The 26,236-nt window shown below is 44.0% G+C and overlaps 1 protein-coding gene across 2 annotated transcripts in view; it reads left to right on the plus strand.

The window, feature by feature from the left end:
• The first annotated feature begins 2,169 nt into the window (after positions 1-2,169).
• Positions 2,170-26,236, plus strand: part of eno1a (enolase 1a, (alpha)) — a 30,124-nt gene continuing 6,057 nt past the window's right edge. Inside the window, exons 1-9 of one of the 2 annotated variants that reach the window (XM_014147466.2) lie at positions 2,170-2,355; positions 4,982-5,076; positions 15,874-15,969; positions 18,108-18,166; positions 19,168-19,237; positions 19,479-19,612; positions 22,085-22,307; positions 24,783-24,980; positions 25,967-26,168. In XM_014147466.2, coding sequence (XP_014002941.2) covers positions 4,992-5,076; positions 15,874-15,969; positions 18,108-18,166; positions 19,168-19,237; positions 19,479-19,612; positions 22,085-22,307; positions 24,783-24,980; positions 25,967-26,168 — 1,067 coding nt within the window. In that variant the 5' untranslated portion in view covers positions 2,170-2,355; positions 4,982-4,991. 2 annotated transcript variants of the gene reach the window in all.

Here is a 26,236-nt window from a genome sequence, read left to right on the forward strand (position 1 = left end):
TCTCTTTAACATGGCCCTTCCTCTCTAACATGGCCCCGATCTCTTTAACATGGCCCTTCCTCTCTAACATGGCCCCGATCTCTTTAACATGGCCCTTCCTCTCTAACATGGCCCCGATCTCTTTAACATGGCCCTTCCTCTCTAACATGGCCCCAATCTCTCTAACATGGCCCCAATCTCTTTAACATGGCCCTTCCTCTCTAACATGGCCCCGATCTCTTTAACATGGCGCCTCCTCTCTAACATGGCCCCTGCTCTCGAAACTTTTTATTTTATTTAACTAGGCAAGTCAGTTAAGAACAAATTCTTATTTATAATGACGGCCTCCTACCGATCCTTGACTTCGGTGATGTAATTTACAAAATAGCCTCCAACACTCTACTAAGCAAATTGGATGTAGTCTATCACAGTGCCATCCGTTTTGTCACCAAAGCCCCATATACTACCCACCACTGCGACCTGTATGCTCTCGTTGGCTGGCCCTCGCTTCATATTCGTCGCCAAACCAACTGGCTCCAGGTCATCTATAAGCCTTTGCTATGTAAAGCCCCGCCTTATCTCAGCTCACTGGTCACCATAGCAGCACCCACCCGTAGCACGCGCTCCAGCAGGTATATTTCACTGGTCACCCCCAAAGCCAATTCCTCCTTTGGCCGCCTTTCCTTCCAGTTCTCTGCTGCCAATGACTGGAACGAATTGCAAAAATCACTGAAGCTGGAGTCTTATACATCCCTCACTGACTTTAAGCATGTCAGAGCAGCTTGCCGATCATTGCACCTGTACACAGCCCATCTGTAAATAGCCCAACCAAATTCCTCCTCCCCATATTGTTATTTATTTTTTGCTTCTTTGCACCCCAGTATCTCTACTTGCACATTCATCTTCTGCGCATCTATCACCTCAGTGTTTAATTGCTAAATTGTAATTATTTCTCCACTATGGCCTATTTATTGCCTTACCTCCCTAATCTTACTACATTTGCACACACTGTAAATATACTTTTCTATTGTGTTATTGACTGTATGTTTGTTTATTCCATGTGTAACTCTGTGTTGTTTGTGTCGCACTGCTTTGCTGTATCTTGGCCAGGTCGCAGTTGTAAATGAGAACTTGTTCTCAACTGGCCTACCTGGTTAAATAACACTTCCTCTCTAACATGGCCCCTCCCCTCAACATGGCTCCTCCTCTCTAACATGGCCCCTCCTCTCTATCATGGCCCCTCCTCTCTATCATGGCCCCTCCTTTCTAACATGGCCCCTCCTCTCTAACATGGCCCCTCCTCTCTAACATGGCCCTTTCTCTCTAACATGCCCTTTCTCTCTAACATGGCCCTTTCTCTCTAACATGGCCTTTCTCTCTAACATGGCCCGGGCCAAGCTGGGGCCAGTTGTACTGTTAGAGGGGCCAGTTACATTAGACGTTATTGTTGGCATATCGTTTTCTTCACTGCATTGGCAGGCAAAATACCATGTTCATAATCATTAGTGTTCCGCGTTGCCACTGTCTAATAACGGATGTAAAAAAAAAGAACGATAGCAAAACTTAGTTATGTAAAAATGATTTCATACTCCACATTTAGGGGGGCCACAAGGGGGTCCAAAATTGTTGTCACAGGGGCACTGCGAGCTGAGTGAGCTGAGATAAGGCGGGGCTTTACCTAGCAACCCAGAACCGCCCCTGGAGTACACTCCTTTGGAATGAATGGCTTTACATGGTAGAGCCTGGGGTGTAAATAAGGAAAGTGGTACTAGATTCAATAACCTGTTACATAATACATAAATAAAACAGGCCTGCTATTCAACCCAACCCAGGGGAACAAATGTGCAACCCTTACAGAGTTTGAGACATAAAGACACTGAAACATGAGATGCAAGCTGGGGATGTGACAAAAAATTTAAAAAAAACTGATGTCGCAGAGGAGACCAGCAGCTGATATTCTGCACGTACTCAACTCTGCGTCAGTTTCCTGCATCGTTACGTCACCCTCTCCGTGCCCACTCATGTTGGATCAATTCAACCATTTGTAGCCTATTACATTTCTGCTGCATTTATATATTTTTTTTTTTGCCATGATATCCCTTACGTTTTGGGGGGTGACGTTAAGGTTTAAAAGACACCACATCATTTTTTGTATTTCTTCCTAGGCGTAGTCGTAGTCGTGATTCCGCTGAAGAACGTGCAGTATGTCTCGCACTCTCATGCCGCGTGAGTCCATCCTGGGCCAATCAGATAGCGAGGTGGAAATCACTTCCTGGATTCTGTCCACTTATCAGCACCGTGGACTGTCACGAGCGCCTTCTCTATCGACTGAACGAGAGAGAACACGACCCTTGCACACGGTTAGGCCTGATAAAGGTAAGACGAATACGTCTATTGTAGTTATTATTTTGCGGAATTAGTTTACTTAGTAATGACTATAATTGCTTCTTGTTTCAAATTTGATCAAATATCCGCTACTTTTAGACTATTTGTCTGATGACATTGTAGATGACTTGTCCTCTTCATCATCACCATCACCGAAAATGCCGAGTTCTCTCAGTGGTGTAAATCTTTGGTCTTTTATATTTTCATTTTAGAGCTTTCAGTTTTTTGGAAATGCTATTCATGACATTATGTTGCCTGGCCATGTCTTGAAGCTTGGTAACTTAGCTAGTCTATTTTAAACCCTCCGGCCAGCTGGCGAGATGTTACTCATTTAGATACAGCAGTGAGTCTGGGGGAGAGGAAAGGGCGTCAAGTTGCAATCACATAGCTAGCTAACAGTGTTTTCTCACTACTGAAATACTCTGCCACAGCTTTCTGTAACATTTTAATAGATGAAGACAGTTCACTATTGTTGCTGGTGTGCAGTGTGGCCAAGTTAGTACTTACTAGATGTGGGAGGGTGTCGCTACAGAATGTAGCAATCTGTTGCTGAAACAATGTAGCCAACTGTGGTTATTTAGTGGTGCCCTTTCAGAGGATGTTGAGAAATCAATGCTACTAGGTTTCCATTTGCACATCGACAATGGAATAGACATAGTGCACGCTTACTAAGATAAATATTTAAATAAATAGTTTCATTTACAATCTGTATTGATTTTATTTAACCTTTATTTAACTGGGCAAGTCAAATTCTTTTTAACAATGATGATGGCCTACCCCGGCCAAACCCGGACGACGCTGGGCCAATTGTGCGCCGCCATATGGGACTACCAATCACAGCCGGTTGTGATACTGCCTGGAATCGAACCAGGGTCTGTAGTGACGCCTCTTGCACTGAGATGTGGTGCCTTAGACCGCTGCGCCACTCGGGAGCCCAATCTGTTAGAGATAATTTAACTTCCTTGTCGTACCCACTCAGAGATAATGAAAAACAGGTGAAGGCAAGAAGCTGAATTTAATCCTGGAATGTCAAGTCTCTTTTATAATTTATTTCATTGTGAGGAAGCCATTTAGGAGCCTATCAGACAACTAAGGTGTTATAGCTACATGTTATAACTAAGGTGTTATAGCTACATGTTATAACTAAGGTGTTATAGCTACATGTTATAACTAAGGTGTTATAGCTACATGTTATAACTAAGGTGTTATAGCTACATGTTATAACTAAGGTGTTATAGCTACATGTTATAACTAAGGTGTTATAGCTGTTATTACTACCTACAGGATTATGTTTAGTTTCCTTAAATGCCAGGTGACTTGAGGTGCTGTGTGGTCCGACTGTAGGCTAAACATTACTGTGAGTGTTATAGAGAGCAGAGTCGTGTCTCTGTATGTTTGCGTCTGTTAATGCGGGCTGACAGTTGCCCCTCTGCCCTCCCTTTCTGTCGTTTGTAGCCAGTGGCAAGTTTCCACACTATGGACATTTAAGGCCAGAGTATTTTCCATTGGTCCAGCAGGGGTTGGTCGGTGGAGTGTCTGCCTGTCGGGCTTTAGTGGCTGGGGCTGGAACATGGGGTTCATTCATGCATTTATAACAGTGGGGGTAGATGAACTGAATGTCAAGGCCAATACAGATAAAAACAGATCTATACGCTATGTTCTGTATTGGGGGACATAGTCCAGTCACTCTAGTGCAGGGTTCATCGGCTAGATTCAGCCGCGGGCCGATTATTCTTGAGTCAGTGGACCGGAACATAATTATAAATCATTTGTAGACTGCAAATTGACCGCAAGAAGTCCAAACAGATATAATATTTCATAATTTCAAACTTTGTTTACATTTGTATACTATCACGTGTCTTTCTATTATGCGTGGGAATACTTGGGAACAAATGTCCAAAATTAAAATCACTTGGGAGCTGATTTCCTGGTGTTTTTATAGTCTTTTATGTCCAAGAATGAAAATTCGGAAAAATTTGCGGAGGCCAAGTAAAACCATATCGCAGGCCAAATTCGGCCCCCTGGCCGCTAGGTTGGGGAACCCTGCTCCTGTTCCAAATGGTGCCCCATTCCCTATATCCGGCCTGTTGTCCGGACCTCTGGCAGTCTCTATGGGGCTGCCACAGGGTTCAATTCATGGGCCGACTCTCTTCTCTGTATACATCAATGATGTTGCTCTTGCTGCTGGTGATATATATATATATCTATCTATCTGGTTTGTATATGTGGGGCTTTAGCTGAGATTGTTCTTTACAGAGTCAAGTATATTTATCCAGGCCTCAATTGTTCGTTGACTAGCACCATTTTGTTTCACTGTTGATAATTCTGATGTTATAACTTCTAATAGTAAGAGGGTGGGAGAGAGTGATAGAGTGAGGTGGCTGCCATCTTAGAACTAACATCCTCTTTCTTATTTTCTCTCCTCACTCCCACCCTCTTTCTCTCCTCTCTCTCCACCCTCTTTCTCTCCTCTCTCTCCACCCTCTTTCTCTCCTCTCTCTCTCCACCCTCTTTCTCTCCTCTCTCTCTCCACCCTCTTTCTCTCCTCTCTCTCTCCACCCTCTTTCTCTCCTCTCTCTCTCCACCCTCTTTCTCTCCTCTCCTCTCTCCTGTGTAGTTCCAGAACCATGTCCATCCTGAAGATTCATGCTCGTGAGATTTTCGACTCCCGTGGAAACCCCACCGTGGAGGTCGACCTGTACACCAAGAAAGGTAAGAGATTATACTGGACCAGTACTATCTGTAAATGTCGTTCTCTCAAGGGTTTGTGTTTGACTTTGGTTGCATGCCTTGCAGACGCCTTTGCCCGAATAATGTTTGGGACTTTTACTTTACATTATTAAGACATGTGGCGTGAGTGTTGTCCACAGTTCTCTCTAATGGGGCAGTTTGAACAGTTTGAGCAACATTTCATGAAAGCACTTTTTCTTGGATATATTTAGCAACACACTACTGTCTGTACTGTGTCAGATTTGCTAATTATTTTGTTTCGTTTAATGGTTTCATGAATTGATCACTTTAGAGTGATGAATACATTTTAAAGTGGGGGAACAGTCCGTCAGCTTACGGTGAATAAAACCTAGCAGAGGTAAGTGCCCCATGAGCTAATGAATCAACCATGTAATGTCTCTAGCAGTCCCTGATCAAGTACTCTGATCAAGTACTCTGATCAAGTACTCTGAGAAAGTGCTCTGAGAAAGTGCTCTGAGAAAGTGCCAACTCACTGTGATACTGCTCATTGTGTCGAGCAGGGGATGGCGGAAGTGGAGGAGGAGGAGGATGTCATTGTTTCCTTGGCCCACTCCTTTAACGTTCATGTTGTTTATACAGTGCATTCAGAAAGTTTTAGGACCCCTTGACTTTTTCCACATTTTGTTACGTTACAGCCTTATTCTAATTGTTTTTTCAATAGTTTTTTCCCCTCAACAATCTACACACAATACCCCATAATGACAAAGCAAAAACAGATTTTTCGAAATGTTTGCAAAAAGCGATTACAGCCTTGAGTCTTCTTGGGTATGACACTACAAGCTTGGCATACCTGTATTTGGGGAGTTTCTCCCATTCTTCTCTGCAGATCCTCTCAAGCTCTGTACGGTTGGATGGGGAACATCGCTGCACAGCTATTTTCAGGTCTCCAGAGATGTTCGATCGGGTTCAAGTCCGGGCTCTGTCTGGGCCACTCACGGACATTCAGCATTGCCTTGGCTGTGTGCTTTGGGTTGTTGTCCTGTTGGAAGGTGAACCTTCGCCCCAGTCTGAGGTCCTGAGTGCTCTGGAGCAGGTTTTCATCAAGGATCTCTCTGTACCTTGCTCCGTTCATCTTTCCCTCGATCCTGACTAGCCTTCCAGTCCCTGCCACTGAAAAACATCTCCACAGCATGATGCTGCCACCACCATGCTTCACCGTAGGGATGGTGCCAGGTTTCCTCCAGACGTGACGCTTGGCAATCAGGCCAAAGAGTTCAACCTTGGTTTCATCAGACCAGAGAATATTGTTTCTCATGGTCTGGGAGTCCAGATGGGCTGTCATGTGGCTTATACTGAGGAGTGTCTTCCATCTGGCCACTCTACCATAAACGCCTGATTGGTGGAGTGCTGCAGAGATGGTTGTCCTTCTGGAAGGTTCTCACATCTCCACAGAGGAACTCTGGAGCTCTGTCAGAGGGACCTCCCTGACCAAGGCCCTTCTCCCACCAATTGCTGCCAAAGGTGCTTCAACAAAGTACTGAGTAAAGGGTCTGAATACTTATGTAAATGTGATTATTTCAGTTTTGTCAATATGGGCTATTGTGTGTAGATTAATGAGGACAATTTTTTTATTTAATCCATTTTAGAATAAGGTTATAATGTAATAATGTTGTAGTACTTTCTAAAGCTACTGTATCTCCATGAATTTAAAGTATCAAATTATTTCTTAGATCTTGGAATTGGAAGAAGTAACATTCATTCTGGAACATTCCACATTATAAGTGATGGAAAGGTCAACACCTGCTTTGGTTAATAACAATAGCTTGTTGTTGACAAGACATGTACTGCCTTATTGGAATTAAGTGGACTGCAATGCAGAGGTTCCAGTATGTTCATGATAGCTCTGCTATGTTAATCAATAGTGTTAATCAATAGTGTTAATCAATAGTGTTAATCAATAGTTTTAATCAATAGTGTTAATCAATAGGTATTTTCGGTATTCCAGCACTTGGCCTGTCTGTTTCTCTGTGTTCCCACATGTTAATTCAAATCAATTCAATTCAGAAATACAACAATTAACAAGACATGACATAACACCAATAGTTTTAGCTCCATGCTAGTCCCTCTCCAACTGGCAGAGTGAGTTAGCAGCATGCCTGTCCCTTTCCAACTGGCAGAGTGAGTTAGCAGCATGCCTGTCCCTTTCCAACTGGCAGAGTGAGTTAGCTCCAGGCTAGTCCCTCTCCAACTGACAGAGTGAGTTAGCTCCAGGCTAGTCCCTTTCCAACTGGCAGAGTGAGTTAGCTCCAGGCTAGTCCCTTTCCTACTGTCAGAGTGAGTTAGCTCCAGGCTAGTCCCTCTCCTACTGTCAGAGTGAGTTAGCTCCAGGCTAGTCCCTTTCCAACTGGCAGAGTGAGTTAGCTCCAGGCTAGTCCCTCTCCAACTGGCAGAGTGAGTTAGCTCCAGGCTAGTCCCTCTCCAACTGGCAGAGTGAGTTAGCTCCAGGCTAGTCCCTCTCCAACTGGCAGAGTGAGTTAGCTCCAGGCTAGTCCCTCTCCAACTGGCAGAGTGAGTTAGCTCCAGGCTAGTCCCTCTCCAACTGGCAGAGTGAGTTAGCTCCAGGCTAGTCCCTCTCCAACTGACAGAGTGAGTTAGCTCCAGGCTGGCAGAGTGAGTTAGCTCCAGGCTAGTCCCTCTCCAACTGGCAGAGTGAGTTAGCTCCATGGTAAGGGTAACCTATATCCTACAGCCTCTCCTACTGACAGAGTGAGTTAGCTCCAGGCTATTCCCTCTCCGACTGTCAGAGTGAGTTAGCTCCAGGCTATTCCCTCTCCGACTGGCAGAGTGAGTTAGCTCCAGGCTAGTCCCTCTCCAACTGGCAGAGTGAGTTAGCTCCAGGCTAGTCCCTCTCTGACTGGCAGAGTGAGTTAGCTCCAGGCTATTCCCTCTCCGACTGGCAGAGTGAGTTAGCTCCAGGCTAGTCCCTCTCTGACTGGCAGAGTGAGTTAGCTCCATGGTAAGGGTAGCCTATATCCTACAGCCTCTCCTACTGGCAGAGTGAGTTAGCTCCAGGCTAGTCCCTCTCTGACTGGCAGAGTGAGTTAGCTCCAGGCTAGTCCCTCTCTGACTGGCAGAGTGAGTTAGCTCCAGGCTAGTCCCTCTCTGACTGGCAGAGTGAGTTAGCTCCAGGCTAGTCCCTCTCTGACTGGCAGAGTGAGTTAGCTCCATGGTAAGGGTAGCCTATATCCTACAGCCTCTCCTACTGACAGAGTGAGTTAGCTCCAGGCTATTCCCTCTCCGACTGGCAGAGTGAGTTAGCTCCATGGTAAGGGTAGCCTACTGTACAACCTTCTAGAGAGAGCTAGCAGATCAGATTGTTTTGGGGGAGTGAAAATACCTACTGTCTGTAATGGTTCACTGCTTGGACAGCTCTACTGTGTTAATCTGATGGTTCCTACTGGTAAATGTTGGTCATACTGAGACACCTACAGTAGAATCAGTGTTTCCCCTGTAGTCATTTAGCAGCAGAACATTTGAAAGGGATACTGCCGAGATTTGAGCAATTAAGCCCTGTTTCTACTTACCCAGAGTCAGATGAATTCATGGATACTATTTTAATGTCTCTGCGTGCAGTTTGAAGGAAGTTGCTAGCTAGCGTTAGCGCAATTGTTAACTAGCATTAGCGCAATGACAGGCAGCTGTTCCCATATACTTCCAGTCATTGTGCTAATGCTAGTTAGCAATGGCTCGCAAAACGACCTTCCACTTCTTCAAACTGTACTCAGAGACATACAAATGGTTCATTTTGACACCGGGTAAGTAGAAAAATTGCTTGATTGTCAAAATCTCGCGCTATCCCTTTAAGATCAGAGTGACAAGTTTTAACATGTATTTGTAGCACACAGAGTGAAATTTTGAAATGCCAGTGAGTGAGTCTGGGGGAGTGGAAAGGAAGTCAAGGTGCAGCTATATAATACTGTTTTCTCACTACTGAAATACTCTGCCACACCTTTCTGTACCATTTTTAATAGATGAAGACAGTTCGCTGTTGTTTGCTTGCCATTCGATGGTATGCAGTTTGTCCAACTACCAGTTTCTGGCTGCCAGTTAGTTCTAGGGTGTACAGAATATTAATTTTGCGCTTCTCTTTCAGAGGATGTTGAGAAATCAATGCTACTAGGTTTCCATTTGCACATCGCCAATGGAATAGACATAGTGCACGCTTACTAAGATAAATATTTAAATAAATAGTTTCATTTACAATCTGTTAATCATTAAACTAGGCAGTACACACAGCAAAATACTTCTTATCACACCCAAAGATATAAAATGAGGTGAAGGCAAGAAGCTGAATTAAATTCAGGAATGTCAAGTGTTTTATTACATATGTTCTTCGTTGTGAGGAAGTCATTTAGGAGGCTGTCATCAAGTTCTATCCCTCCACTTCCAATCTGTCACAAGAGGAAAACAGAAAACCCAAACCAGACTGTTTCCCAAATGCCACTACTTTAGCACTACTATTACTTTAAGTGCACCCTTATGATCCCTGGTCGAAAGTAGTGTACTATGTAGTGAAAAGGGGAACCATTTGACACACACACACACACACACAGTACGCTAAAGTTCAATTCTATGACTAAACTTCCAACAGTCAAATGTCAGTTTAAATATCTTTAAACAATAGTTTCATAGCTGGTGCTTTCATAGTTGATTATATTATATATTATTTGAAAGGTGACGTCATGACCTTTCAGAACCACTTGTAAAACAACGTTTAAAATCTATCAGGGTTTCCTTTTTTTTTTTAAAGCAATTTATTCAGGTAATTATGATAATTATGAATTATGATATATCCTAGAGGTCGAAGGTCAAAGTTCTGTTATATCTGAACATTCCTGAAGATGTGCTTGATGGATAGCTGTGAACCCAAGCTTTCCAATTATATACTGTATGATTTAAAGGGTATACGTGAGCAATTTCTTGTACAGTATACATACACTTTTTTGGTGATAGGGTCAAATCCATGTGGGGAAAAGTGAATGGGATGGAGGGATGAATGAAAGAGTAATAACACAGAGTGGATGGGATGGAGGGATGAATGAAAGAGTAATAACACAGAGTGGATGGGATGGAGGGATGAATGAAAGAGTAATAACACAGAGTGGATGGGATGGAGGGATGAATGAAAGAGTAATAACACAGAGTGGATGGGATGGAGGGATGAATGAAAGAGTAATAACACAGAGTGGATGGGATGGAGGGATGAATGAAAGAGTAATAACACAGAGTGGATGGGATGGAGGGATGAATGAAAGAGTAATAACACAGAGTGGATGGGATGGAGGGATGAATGAAAGAGTAATAACACAGAGTGGATGGGATGGAGGGATGAATGAAAGAGTAATAACACAGAGTGGATGGGATGGAGGGATGAATGAAAGAGTAATAACACAGAGTGGATGGGATGGAGGGATGAATGAAAGAGTAATAACACAGAGTGGATGGGATGGAGGGATGAATGAAAGAGTAATAACACAGAGTGGATGGGATGGAGGGATGAATGAAAGAGTAATAACACAGAGTGGATGGGATGGAGGGATGAATGAAAGAGTAATAACACAGAGTGGATGGGATGGAGGGATGAATGAAAGAGTAATAACACAGAGTGGATGGGATGGAGGGATGAATGAAAGAGTAATAACACAGAGGGAGCTGCCATTGCTGCGGTGCGATCACACATTTTACAACTAGGGACAAAGACCTTCTGGAAAATCACTAAGAGACAACATCACGCTGAGTCCAACTCCAGTCCTCCAGTACCCCTAACAGTCCAACTCCAGTCCTCCAGTACCCCTAACAGTCCAACTCCAGTCCTCCAGTACCCCTAACAGTCCAACTCCAGTCCTCCAGTACCCCTAACAGTCCAACTCCAGTCCTCCAGTACCCCTAACAGTCCAACTCCAGTCCTCCAGTACCCCTAACAGTCCAACTCCAGTCCTCCAGTACCCCTAACAGTCCAACTCCAGTCCTCCAGTACCCCTAACAGTCCAACTCCAGTCCTCCAGTACCCCTAACAGTCCAACTCCAGTCCTCCAGTACCCCTAACAGTCCAACTCCAGTCCTCCAGTACCCCTAACAGTCCAACTCCAGTCCTCCAGTACCCCTAACAGTCCAACTCCAGTCCTCCAGTACCCCTAACAGTCCAACTCCAGTCCTCCAGTACCCCTAACAGTCCAACTCCAGTCCTCCAGTACCCCTAACAGTCCAACTCCAGTCCTCCAGTACCCCTAACAGTCCAACTCCAGTCCTCCAGTACCCCTAACAGTCCAACTCCAGTCCTCCAGTACCCCTAACAGTCCAACTCCAGTCCTCCAGTACCCCTAACAGTCCAACTCCAGTCCTCCAGTACCCCTAACAGTCCAACTCCAGTCCTCCAGTACCCCTAACAGTCCAACTCCAGTCCTCCAGTACCCCTAACAGTCCAACTCCAGTCCTCCAGTACCCCTAACAGTCCAACTCCAGTCCTCCAGTACCCCTAACAGTCCAACTCCACTCCTCCAGTACCCCTAACAGTCCAACTCCACTCCTCCAGTACCCCTAACAGTCCAACTCCACTCCTCCAGTACCCCTAACAGTCCAACTCCAGTCCTCCAGTACCCCTAACAGTCCAACTCCAGTCCTCCAGTACCCCTAACAGTCCAACTCCAGTCCTCCAGTACCCCTAACAGTCCAACTCCAGTCCTCCAGTACCCCTAACAGTCCAACTCCAGTCCTCCAGTACCCCTAACAGTCCAACTCCACTCCTCCAGTACCCCTAACAGTCCAACTCCACTCCTCCAGTACCCCTAACAGTCCAACTCCACTCCTCCAGTACCCCTAACAGTCCAACTCCACTCCTCCAGTACCCCTAACAGTCCAACTCCACTCCTCCAGTACCCCTAACAGTCCAACTCCACTCCTCCAGTACCCCTAACAGTCCAACTCCACTCCTCCAGTACCCCTAACAGTCCAACTCCACTCCTCCAGTACCCCTAACAGTCCAACTCCACTCCTCCAGTACCCCTAACAGTCCAACTCCAGTCCTCCAGTCCTCCAGTAACAGTCCAACTCCAGTCCTCCAGTAACAGTCCAACTCCAGTCCTCCAGTAACAGTCCAACTCCAGTCCTCCAGTAACAGTCCAACTCCAGTCCTCCAGTAACAGTCCAACTCCAGTCCTCCAGTAACAGTCCAACTCCAGTCCTCCAGTAACAGTCCAACTCCAGTCCTCCAGTAACAGTCCAACTCCAGTCCTCCAGTAACAGTCCAACTCCAGTCTTCCAGTAACAGTCCAACTCCAGTCTTCCAGTAACAGTCCAACTCCAGTCTTCCAGTAACAGTCCAACTCCAGTCTTCCAGTAACAGTCCAACTCCAGTCTTCCAGTAACAGTCCAACTCCAGTCTTCCAGTAACAGTCCAACTCCAGTCCCCAGACAAAAACACCTGATTCAACTTGCTTGATGATTGGTTGACAAGTAGAATAAGGTGTACTTGTCCATGGCCACAAAAAAAAAGATGTACTATTGGTGGTACTCGAGTGCCTAGATCAGAGTTGGGAAACACAGATCTAGGGAATAAGGAATAGGGTGCCATTTGGGATGCACAATTAGTGCTGCCTGCTGCTGTATAAAAAGGTATTGTTGGAGCAGAAAGGCAGACAGATTTAACGTGTCTCTGATATATAACATAAGGGGCTTGAATTACATTCTCTCTATCGTCTTTTGTTTCCGTTCCTATTTTCAGATCCAGTAGGAATCCTCTGTGGTGAAAGTGACTTTCACACCCTCTGACTGATGGGTTTTCTAACCACAAAATAAAAGCCATATTAGGCTATTAGTAGGTTGACAAAGGTATCTAACGGAATGTAGGCCTATGATATAAAAATATACCTACGAGTTCAAAAGATGAACTTACTGCAGTATTTTTCTCGGTTAAAGGGTGAATTCAGGCCTGGCTCGCAGTCTGCGTTCCAATTCATCCCAAAGGTGTTCGATGGGGTTGAGGTCAGGGCTCTGTGTAGGCCGTTCAAGTTCTTCCATACCGATCTCAACAAACCGTTTCTGTATGCTTTGTGCGAAGGGATATTGTCATGCTGAAACAGGAAAGGGCCAAACTGTTGCCATAAATTTGAAAGCACAGAATGGTCTAGAATGTCATTGTATGCTGCAGCGTTAAGATTTCCCTTGAATGGAACTAAGGGACCTAGCCCGAACCATGAAAAACAGCCCCAGACCATTATTCCTCCTCCACCAAACTTTACAGTTGGCACTATGCATTGGGGCAGGTAGCGTTCTCCTGGCATCCACCAAACCCAGATTCATCCGTCCGACTGCCAGATCACTCCAGAGAACACGTTTCCACTGCTCCAGAGTCCAATGGCGGCGAGCTTTACACCACTCCAGCCGACGCTTGGCATTGCGCCTGGTAATCTTATACTGTATCTGCAGATACTCAGTAGAGAGCTTTTCTTCGTTGTCCAAGCCTGTTACATCACATTGATCTGCTTAGCATGTACGACCAGGCAGCGACCCTCCCTCTCTTTCTTCAGGCAACAACATGGGATTAACGTATGAGTGATGGAATTCTTTCCTGTTGCTTTCACTACATAAATACCAAATAGACAGCCATCATATTATAACAAAATATTATTATTTTAATTTATATTGATATTATTATTATTACTGGATCGGTAATATAGTCTGGATCGGTAATATAGTCTGGATCGGTAATATAGTCTGGATCGGTAATATAGTCTGGATCGGTAATATAGTCTGGATCGGTAATATAGTCTGGATCGGTAATACAGTCTGGATCGGTAATATAGTCTGGATCGGTAATATAGTCTGGATCGGTAATATAGTCTGGGTCAGTCAATGTGTTAGGAACTGGATCAGTAATATAGTCTGGGTCAGTCAATGTGTTAGGAACTGGATCAGTAATATAGTCTGGATCGGTAATATAGTCTGGATCAGTCAATGTGTTAGGAACTGGATCAGTAATATAGTCTGGATCAGTAATATAGTCTGGATCGGTAATATAGTCTGGATCGGTAATATAGTCTGGGTCAGTCAATGTGTTAGGAACTGGATCGGTAATATAGTCTGGGTCAGTCAATGTGTTAGGAACTGGATCAGTAATATAGTCTGGATCGGTAATATAGTCTGGATCGGTAATATAGTCTGGGTCAGTCAATGTGTTAGGAACTGGATCAGTAATATAGTCTGGATCGGTAATATAGTCTGGGTCAGTCAATGTGTTAGGAACTGGATCAGTAATATAGTCTGGATCAGTAATATAGTCTGGATCAGTAATATAGTCTGGATCGGTAATATAGTCTGGATCGGTAATATAGTCTGGGTCAGTCAATGTGTTAGGAACTGGATCAGTAATATAGTCTGGATCGGTAATATAGTCTGGATCAGTCAATGTGTTAGGAACTGGATCAGTAATATAGTCTGGATCAGTAATATAGTCTGGATCGGTAATATAGTCTGGATCGGTAATATAGTCTGGGTCAGTCAATGTGTTAGGAACTGGATCGGTAATATAGTCTGGGTCAGTCAATGTGTTAGGAACTGGATCAGTAATATAGTCTGGATCGGTAATATAGTCTGGATCGGTAATATAGTCTGGGTCAGTCAATGTGTTAGGAACTGGATCAGTAATATAGTCTGGATCGGTAATATAGTCTGGGTCAGTCAATGTGTTAGGAACTGGATCAGTAATATAGTCTGGATCAGTAATATAGTCTGGATCGGTAATATAGTCTGGATCGGTAATATAGTCTGGGTCAGTCAATGTGTTAGGAACTGGATCGGTAATATAGTCTGGATCGGTAATGTAGTCTGGATCAGTAATGTAGTCTGGTCCCATATTTACAAAGCGTCTCTCTTATTCATTATGAATTAAAAGACAAAACTGATCCTAGGTCAGCACTATTACTCTGCAACACTTTGTGGATACCGGACCTCGTTTCAGATCAGTTTGTGAATACCGGACCTCGTTTCAGATCAGTTTGTGAATACCGGACCTGGTTTCAGATCAGTTTGTGAATACCGGACCTGGTTTCAGATCAGTTTGTGAATACCGGACCTGGTTTCAGATCAGTTTGTGGATACCGGACCTGGTTTCAGATCAGTTTGTGAATACCGGACCTGGTTTCAGATCAGTTTGTGGATACCGGACCTGGTTTCAGATCAGTTTGTGGATACCGGACCTGGTTTCAGATCAGTTTGTGAATACCGGCCCTGGTTTCAGATCAGTTTGTGAATACCGGCCCTGGTTTCAGATCAGTTTGTGGATACCGGACCTGGTTTCAGATCAGTATGTGAATACCGGCCCTGGTTTCAGATCAGTTTGTGAATACCGGCCCTGGTTTCAGATCAGTTTGTGAATACCGGCCCTGGTTTCAGATCAGTTTGTGAATACCGGCCCTGGTTTCAGATCAGTTTGTGAATACCGGACCTGATTTGGTATTGGTATTTTATTTGGATCCCCAATAGCTGTTTCAAAAGCAGCAGCTACTCTTCCTGGGGTCCACAGAAAACATGAAACATAATACAGGATGACATAATACAAAACATCAATAGACAAGAACAGGTCAAGGACAGAACTCCATAGTTTGTGCTGTTCTGCCACATGGTTCACTTCTGTCTTCTTCAGGTTTCATCCTACAGTATGTCAGTAAATAGAGATGAAATAGACTCATTAACATCCTGTCTTTCATCCTCAGATGAAATAGATAAGACGCATTACATCCTCTCTTATTCTGTGTTCTCCAGGTCTGTTCAGGGCTGCCGTCCCCAGCGGTGCCTCTACTGGTATCTATGAAGCTCTGGAGCTCCGTGACAACGACAAGACACGCTACCTGGGCAAAGGTACACACAACTCCCTCTTCTGATTGGACTAGCTAGTAACACTCCCTGTTCTGATTGGACTAGCTAGTTACCAGTCATTTACAGTGCATAGTGAAAGTTTACACACCCCTTGCACAGTCTTCACATTTTTCTACCTTAAAATTAAAACAATTGATATACAGTGGATTTGGAAAGTATTCAGACCACTTGACTTTTTCCACATTTTGTTACGTTACAACCTTATGAATAGTTTTTTCCCTCATCAATCTACACACAATTCCCAATGCCAAAGCAAAAACATGTTTTTAGACATTTTTGCAAATGTATAAAAATAAAAAACAGAAATATCAAATTTACATAAGTATTCAGACTCTTTACTCAATACTTTGTTGAAGCACCTTTGGCAGTGATTACAGCCTTGAGTCTTCTTGGGTATGATGCTACAAGCTTGGCACACCTGTATTTGGGGAGTTTTTCCTCATTCTTCTCTGCAGATCCTCTCAAGCTCTGTCAGGTTGGATGGGGAATGTTGCTGCACAGCTATTTTCAGGTCTCTCCAGAGATGTTTGATCGGGTTCAAGTCTTGGCTCTGGCAGGGCCACTCAAGGACATTCAGAGACTTGTCCTGAAGCCACTCCTGTGTTGTCTTGACTGTGTGCTTAGGGTCGTTGTCCTGTTGGAAGGTGAACCTTCGCCCCAGTCTGAGGTCCTGAGCGCTCTGAAGCAGGTTTTCATCAATGATCTCTCTGTACTTTGCTCCGTTTGTCTTTCCCCCCGAAGCTAACTGGTCTCCCAGTCCCTGCCACTGAAAAACATCCCCACAGCATGATTCTGCCACCACCATGCTTCACCGTAGGGATGGTGCCAGGTTTCCTCCAGACGTGACGCTTGGCATTCATGCCAAAGAGTTCAATCTTGGTTTCATCAGACCAGAGAATCTTGTTTCTCATGGTCAGAGTCTTTAGGTGCCTTTTGGAAAACTCCAAGTGGGCTGTCATGTGCCTTTTACTGGGGAGTGGCTCCCGTCTGGCCACTCTACCGTAAAGGCCTGATTGGTGGAGTGCTGCAGAGATGGTTGTCCTTCTGGAAGGTTCTCCCATCTCCACAGCGGAACTCTGGAGTGACCATCAGGTTCTTGGTCACCTGCCTGACCAAGTCCCTTCTCCCCCAATTTCTCAGTTTGGCCAGGCGGCCAGGTCTAGGAAGAGTCTTAGTGGTTCCAAACTTCTTCCATTTAAGCATGATGGAGGCCACTTTGTTCTTGGGGACCTTCAATGCCGCAGACATTTTTTGGTACCCTTCCCCAGATCTGTGCCTCCACACAATCCTACAGACAATGAATTTTACCTCATGGCTTAGTTTTTTGCTCTGACAACTGTGGGACCTAATATAGACAAGTGTATGCCTTTCCAAATCATGTCCAATCAATTGAATTTACCACAGGTGGACTCCAATTAAGTTGTAGAAACATCTCAAGAATAATTATGAGCTTAATTTCGAGTCTCATAGCATAGGGTCTGAATACTTATGTAAATAAGGTATTTCTGCTTTTTCTTTTTTATAAAGTTGCAAAAAATTCTAAAAACCTGTTTTCGCTTTGTCATTCTGGGTTGTAAGAGTTGTGCAAAGTTGGTAGAATCTTATTCAAAATGGTTTACAGCTGTAATAGCTGCCAAAGGTGCTTACATCAAGTATTAACACAGGGGTGTGATGACATATGCAATCAAGACATGTTATTTTTTAATAATATGGAAATGTTTCTATAACTTTCTTTTGCTTTCAAATGTAATCCATTTTTAGAATTTTAAGGCAATAAAATGTGAAGACTGTGCTAGATATGTGTAGACTTTTCACTAGGCTATAGGCACTGTATTTTAAGTGGACTTTAGAAACATACTAATCTTAGACTGTATCGTTGACATAGCTAGTTTCCAATGTTTGCTTTCATTTCCAATGTCCATGTACTCTAGCCTGGTCCTAGATCTCGTTGTGCTCGTGTGGTTGGCATGGTAATAACCATAGGAGTTGGCAAGACAGCACAGACAGATCTGGGACCAGGCTAGTACACTCTATACATTTTTCCATTACATTTTTCTTTCTTTCCTTTTGTTCTTCATCATTCCTTTCTCTGACACTTCATCCTTCTCTTCTCCTGTCAGGGGTGAAAAGGTCTGTTAAACATATTAATGAGTTCTTGGCCCCAGCTCTGTGTAACCAGGTAAATACACAGCGTGGAGGAGCAACAGGAGTAAGACAGATATAACACTGAAATGAACTGGTTGATGAAAGCATGACTTTCCAGTGGGTTTGCCATGATTTGACAACTAACTAACCTCTGAGGTAGGCATTCACAGACGATCACAGATTTTCTAAATCGTTATTACGGCCATAAAAATCTAATGACTAGAAGGGACATTCCTCCAAGTCAACGGTCCGTGATGGGTGGACCGGCCGGCGGCCATATTGTCATTCTATTTCTGTGATTACCCCATGATCCCAATAGTAGATCATTCCACTTGATGTTTGTTTAACCAGCCTAGTTGCTGCCGCCACAGCAGATAATATTAGCGAGATCTAAGGCTCTTGCTCTGTGATCGTCTAGTAATGCCTGCTGCTCTTGCATGGTCTACTTCTCCCTGGGTCGTGACGCTCTGCTTGTCCCTCTGCAGGTGTCTCAAAAGCTGTTGATCATATCAATAAAACTATTGCACCTGCACTTGTACGGCAGGTAGGAACATTTACAGTTTGACTAACAATTCTGCATGTTGTGCTAGTGTCAAGTCAGTGTTGCATAGAGTGTACAGTATGGCATAGAGCAGCTATGAACAGTCCTGACTGAGTACAATGAAGTCAGAGGGTAAGAGAAGACACATCACTTCAAGTTCCGTTTAGAGTTCTTCTTTACCCCATGGAGTTTGCTAGATACAATATATCCTCTTGCTCTGTTGAACTTATCTGTAAGATGTTATTATTGTATGTATACAACACTGTACTCACCTCAGTGACCAGAGCTACAGGAGGTCTCAGGTAATTGACCTAACCTGGCTAGTAGCACCTCAAGATGCTGTGTGTAGTAGTGTACTAGTGAACCTAAACGTCTTTCAAGACGGGTGTTTTGAGCTAACCTGTTTTGAACTTTGAACTAACCTTTTTGTCTGTTTGTCAGTTCCGCCCTAATGACTGGTGTGTTGTTCTGTGTCTGTCTGTCCTGTTGTTCAGAATGTCAGTGTCCTGGAGCAGGAGAAGGTTGACCAGCTGATGCTGGACATGGATGGCACAGAGAACAAGTGTAGGTTACTTCCTTTTGTTGGTATGTGGAATTTTAGCATAGAGTTGAGAGTGTACAGTGAAGGCAGTGCATTCCAGTGTACTAGGCTTCAATGCAAGTACAGACATGTCATGTTACCTTCTGTAGTGACTATGCAAACAAAAAGAACAGCAGTCAACTTGAATACAGCCCATATCAACAATTTGAAAAAAGGCAGAAATGGTTTGTTTTATGGGCTCTTCGTTTTCTGTTCCCCCCTCAGCTAAGTTTGGTGCCAATGCCATCCTGGGCGTGTCCCTGGCTGTGTGCAAGGCCGGTGCTGCTGAGAAAGGTGTCCCCCTTTACCGTCACATCGCTGACCTTGCTGGCAATCCCAATGTCATCCTCCCAGTCCCTGTAAGTTTATCGTCATCCTTCCAGTCCCCATTAAGTTTAACATCATCCTTCCAGTCCCCGTAAGTTTAACGTCATCCTACCAGTCCCCGTAAGTTTAACGTCATCCTACCAGTCCCCGTAAGTTTAATGTCATCCTACCAGTCCCCGTAAGTTTAATGTCATCCTTCCAGTCCCCATTAAGTTTAACGTCATCCTCCCAGTCCCAGTTAAGTCTGTGCTTACTAATGTGTGAGTCACTTTTATGTGACCTTGCATCAAGACTGTGCTATCCTGCTGAGCTAAAGCTGATTTACGGTTGAAGTCGGAAGTTTACATGCACTTAGGTTGGAGTCATTAAAACTCGTTTTTCAACCACTCCACAAATGTCTTGTTAACAAACTATAGTTTTGGCAAGTCGGTTAGGACATCTACTTTGTGCATGACACAAGTAATTTTTCCAACAATTGTTTACAGACAGATTATTTCACTTATAATTCACTGTATCACAATTCCAGTGGGTCAGAGGTTTACATACACTAAGTTGACTGTGCCTTTAAACAGCTTTCAAAATTCCAGAAAATGATGTCATGGCTTTAGAAGCTCCTGATAGGCTAATTGACATCATTTGAGTCAATTGGAGGTGCACCTGTGGATGAATTTCAAGGCCTACCTTCAAACTCATGCCTTCTTGCTTGACATCATGAGAAAATCAAAAGAAATCAGCCAAGACCTCAGGAAAAAAATGAAGACCTCCACAAGTCTGGTTCATCCTTGGGAGCAATTTCCAAACGCCTGAAGGTACCACGCTCATCTGTACAAACAATAGTACACAAGTATAAACACCATGAGACCACGCAGCCGTCATACCGCTCAGGAAGGAGACGCGTTCTGTCTCCTAGAGATGAACGTACTGTGGTGCGATGTTGTAGGAAACGGGTACAAAAGTATCTATATCCATAGTAAAACAAGTCCTATATCGACATAACCTGAAAGGCCGCTCAGCAATGAAGAAGCCACTGCTCCAAAACCGCCATAAAAAAGCCAGACTACGGTTTGCAACTGCACATGGGGACAAAGATCGTACTTTTTGGAGAAATGTCCTCTCGTCTGATGAAACTAAAATATAACTGTTTGGCCATAATGACCATCGTTATGTTTGGAAGTAAAAGGGGGAGGCTTGCAAGCTGAAGAACACCATCCCAACCGTGAAGCACGTGGGTGGTAGCATCATGTTGTGAGGGTGCTTTGCTACAGGAGGGACTGGTGCACTTCACAAAATAGATACCATCATGAGGGAGGAAAATTATGTGGATATATTGAAGCAACATCTCAAGACATCAGTCAGGAAGTTAAAGCTTGTGTAACGCCCTGGTCATAGAGAGGGTTTTTTGTACTCTATTTTTGGTTAGGCCAGGGTGTGACATGGGTGGGCGTTCTAGGTTTCTTTTTCTATGTTGGTGTGTTACGTTGTTTCGGCCGTGTATGGCTCTCAATCAAGAACAGCTGTAGATCGTTGTTGCTGATTGAGAGTCATACATAGGCAGCCTGTTTTTCCTTTGGGGTTTGTGGGTGAATGTTTTCTGTTTAGTTTGTTCCTGACAGAACTGTTGCTGGTTGTTTTTTGGTTCTTTTTGTATAGTGTTCATTCGATTATTAAAATCTTGTAAGATGAACACATCCTCCGCTGCACCTTGGTCTCATTTGAACGACGGCCGTTACAGTTTGGTCGCAAATGGGTCTTCCAAATGGACAATGACCCCAAGCAAAATGGCTTAAGGACAACAAAGTCAAGCTATTGGAGTGGCCATCACAAAGCCCTGACCTCAATCCTATAGAAAATGTGTGGGCAGAACTGAAAAAGCGTGTGTGAGCAAGGAGGCCTACAAACCTGACTCAGTTACACCAGCTCTGTCAAGAAGAATGGGCCAAAATTCACCCAATTTATTGTGGGAAGGTTGTGGAAGGCTACCCGAAACGTTTGACCCAATTTAAACAATTGAAAGGCAATGCTACCAAATATTAATTGAGTGTATGTAAACTTTTGACCCACTGGGAATGTGATGAAAGAAATAAAAGCTGAAATAAATAATTCTCTCTACTATTATTCTGACATTTCACATTCTTAAAATAAAGTGGTGATCCTAACTGACCTAAGACAGGGATTTTTTACTAGGATTAAATGTCAGGAATTGTGAAAAACTGAGTTTAAATGTATTTGGCTAAGGTGACGCAAACTTCCGACTTCAACTGTACGTTAGCTCCCCGAGCTAATGCTTAGGCTTTAGCTCAGCTGGATAATACAGTCTAGTGTCGCTGTGGTTCACTGAGCTGCTCTGATATGTTGGTCTGAAGGTGAAACTCGTCTCTCTCAGGCATAGCTCTCCTCCGTTACAATGTACACATTGCTTTGCTCTTTCTCCAGTCATCTTTGAACACTTTTTCATTTTGTTTGATTTGAAACTTCAGTTCAAACCTCTGTTGTCTTTGTCCAAGGCCTTCAACGTGATCAATGGAGGTTCCCACGCAGGCAACAAGCTGGCCATGCAGGAGTTCATGATCCTCCCTATAGGAGCCAGCACCTTCAAGGAGGCCATGAGGATCGGAGCCGAGGTCTACCACAACCTGAAGAACGTCATCAAGAAGAAGTACGGCCAGGACGCCACTAACGTGGGAGACGAGGGAGGATTCGCCCCCAACATCCTGGAGAACAAGGAAGGTGAGAGAGAGGATGAGCGTCAGTCAGTTAATCAATCAATCAATCCATTAATCAGTCAGATGTATAGCCCTGTCTACAGCGACGGTTGTCACATGACCAGCAGTATGGCACCACTGCAGCGTCACTTCAGTTGGATAATGAGCTGTGATGTTGCTTCCTTACACTTCTGTGCCTTAGCTGAGAGGGAATGTCCACTGAGTTTAACATTCCCAGAACCCTCTAGTGCTTCACCTTAGACTCCTTCGCCCCCTCGCCCCCATCTTCCCTTCCCGTAGAGTTTACACCACCGTGACCCTATGTTGGTGTGGCGCTTTCTATTCATTGCCTAGGAATGCTACTCCGGAGGCGACAGATGATTTCTAAACGAAGGCCTCAATCCAATACTGAATAATGTACAGACTGGGTTTGACTCAGTGTATTTCAATCAGCACATGTGAGCGGAGTTGAGTGGTTGGAAATCCCGCTCATCGCTCATGGAGCGGCGCCTACGCTCCGGTGCTCCATGTCTTTCCTAACGCTCTGATTAAAAAAAAAAAAAAACGCTTCCACACTCAGAAATAAATGTACTCCCGCTCCAAATTCACTCCATTCATTAACCTCTATGGGCTAGGTGGGACGCTAGCGTGCCACCCGTGGTGCACTCCATCAACAGCAGGTGCATTTCAAGAGCGGCAAATTTGAATCCAAATAAATGTCAAAATTCAAATTTTTCAGACATACAACTATTTTACACCCTTTGAAAGATAAACATCTCCTTAATCTAACCACGTTTTACGATTTCAAAAAGGTTTTACGGCGAAAGCATAAATTTAGAGTATGTTAGGACAGTACATTTACAAGAGTTGTGTGTAATGTTTTGTCAATTCAAAGACAGGGTCACCAAAACCATAAAACCAGCTAAAATGATGCACTAACCTTTTACAATCTCCATCAGATGACACTCCTAGGACATTATGTTAGACAATGCATGCATTTTTAGTTCTATCAAGTTCATATTTATATCCAAAAACAGCGTTTTACTATGGCATTGATGTTGAGGAAATCGTTTCCCTCCAATAACCGGCAGTCAAGTCAGCGTCACAAATTAAATAATTAAAATTAGAAAACATTGGTAAAATATTATATTGTCATTTAAAGAATTATAGATTTACATCTCTTGAACGCAATCAACTTGCCAGATTTAAAAATAACCTTACTGGGAAATCACACTTTGCAATAATCTGAGCACTGCGCCCAGAAAAATACGCGTTGCGATACAGACTAGGGGAGATCTACAATCGAAAATACTATGTAAATAATCCATTACCTTTGATTCTCTTCATCAGATGTCACTTCCAGGTATCACAGGTCCATAACGAATGTAGTTTTGTTCAAAAAAGCTCATCATTTATGTCCAAAAATCTCCGTCTTGTTAGCACATGATCTAAGCCAGCCGGACTTCTCGTCATGAACGAGGGGAAAAAATATATTTACGTTCGTTCAAACATGTCAAACGTTGTATAGCATAAATCATTAGGGCCTTTTTTAACCAGAACATGAATAATATTCAAGGTGGACGAATGCATACTCTTTTATAACGTATTGGAACGAGGGTACCCAACATGAACTCGCGCGCCAGGTGTCTAATGGGACATCATCGTTCTATGGCTCTTGTTCGGTCAGATCTCCCGCCAGAAGACTCAAAACACTTTGTAAAGGCTGGTGACATCTAGTGGAAGCAATAGGAAGTGCCAAAATATTCCTCAGCCCCTGTGTTTTTCAATGGGATAGGTTTAAAGGTAATACAACACATCAGGTATCCACTTCCTGTCAGAAAATGTCTCAGGGTTTTGCCTGCCAAATGAGTTCTGTTATACTCACAGACACCATTCAAACAGTTTTAGAAACTTTAGGGTATTTTCTATCCATATATAATAAGTATATGCATATTCTAGTTACTGGGTAGGATTAGTAACCAGATTAAATCGGGTACATTTTTTTTATCCAGACGTGCAAATGCTGCCCCCTAGCCCTAACAGGTTAAAATCACAGTTTAACCAACGCCCATCATTAACCAACGCCCATCTATGAACCAACGCCCATCTATGAACCAACGCCCATCTATGAACCAACGCCCATCTATGAACCAACGCCCATCTATGAACCAACGCCCATCTATTAACCAACGCCCATCTATTAACCAACGCCCATCTATTTTCTGTGACTACCTGGACCTACCAATTGTTTTTTAAGTATTGAAACCAAACCATATGGATTTGAATGAAAAGTTTTTGAATAAACATGAAAAGGTGAATGTAAGAAGCGAACATTATTTCAAATAGGCTACATGTCATATTAAACCGCATATAAACACTCTATATAGGTCAGGAGCCAGACAGGGATACTAAGAATGAATTAATAAATATATAAAGCCAAACAAATCTCATTATTTATCGTGAGGGAATCTTAACTCTACTTTATCTATGTTCCTCTCAGCTCTGGAGCTGCTGAAGGAAGCCATTGGCAAAGCCGGCTATACCGACAAGATCGTGATCGGCATGGACGTGGCCGCCTCCGAGTTCTACAAGGACGGGAAATACGACCTGGACTTCAAGTCACCTGACGACCCCAGCCGTTACATCACCCCAGACCAGCTCGGAGACCTCTACAAGAGCTTCGTCAAGGATTACCCAGGTTGGTGTTGATGCGTCCCAAATGCCACCCTATTCCCTATATAGTGCACTACTTTGACCAGAGCCCTATTCCCTATATAGTGCACTACTTTTGACCAGAGCCCTATTCCCTATATAGTGCACTACTTTTGACCAGAGCCCTATTCCCTATATAGTGCACTACTTTGACCAGAGCCCTATTCCCTATATAGTGCACTACTTTAGACCAGAGCCCTATTCCCTATATAGTGCACTACTTTAGACCAGAGCCCTATTCCCTATATAGTGCACTACTTTAGACCAGAGCCCTATTCCCTATATAGTGCACTACTTTAGACCAGAGCCCTATTCCCTATATAGTGCACTACTTTAGACCAGAGCCCTATTCCCTATATAGTGCACTACTTTTCACCAGAGCCCCCATCACCAAGGGGGATAGGTTGCCTGGGGTCGGCAGTGCCACTACCACTAGATGAAGGATTACCCAGGTCTGCTTCTGAGAGAAACACTGATCCTCATTTTAAGACTCCGGCTGAGTTACCCAGGTCTGCTTCTGAGAGAAACACTGATCCTCATTTTAAGACTCCGGCTGAGTTACCCAGGTCTGCTACTGAGATAACCACTGATCCTCATTATACTGTTAAGACTCCGGCCACAGTCCCAAATGGCACCCTATTCCCTATAGGGCACACTACTACCCATAGGACTCTGGTTAATAGTAGTGCACTATGTAGGGAATAGGGTGCCATTTCTGTTAGGCTGAGTGACTGACTTTCGCCCCCTGTAAGAGGCCAGAGCCTCTGTGGATCTTTAACGTACTGTAATACTTCTTAAGCTAGAGTTATCCCTGATGTATGGGAGCCAAAGGTAAATCCCTTGAACAAAAAATGTCTAATTGCAGTCAATTAGGCTTTAAAGTTGCTTAACCCTTCTCTCCCCAGTAGTGTCCTCAACGACGTGCTCTAACAACTAACCCATTTACAACCATCCTCCCTCTGTCTTCTACAGTGGTGTCCATTGAGGATCCCTTCGACCAGGATGACTGGGCTGCATGGTCCAAGTTCACGGCTGAGACCAGCATCCAGGTGGTGGGTGATGATCTGACCGTCACCAATCCCAAGCGCATCGCCAAGGGTGTGGCCGACAAGGCCTGCAACTGCCTGCTGCTCAAGGTCAACCAGATCGGCTCCGTCACAGAGTCCCTGCAGGCGTAAGTACTGGTCCAGTGAGCGACACCACTGGCTCTGTACCACTGGCTCCCATTTTGACTTGCTCAGG

Source organism: Salmo salar, chromosome ssa15, assembly GCF_905237065.1.
Source record: "Salmo salar chromosome ssa15, Ssal_v3.1, whole genome shotgun sequence".
Taxonomy (NCBI): domain Eukaryota; kingdom Metazoa; phylum Chordata; class Actinopteri; order Salmoniformes; family Salmonidae; genus Salmo; species Salmo salar.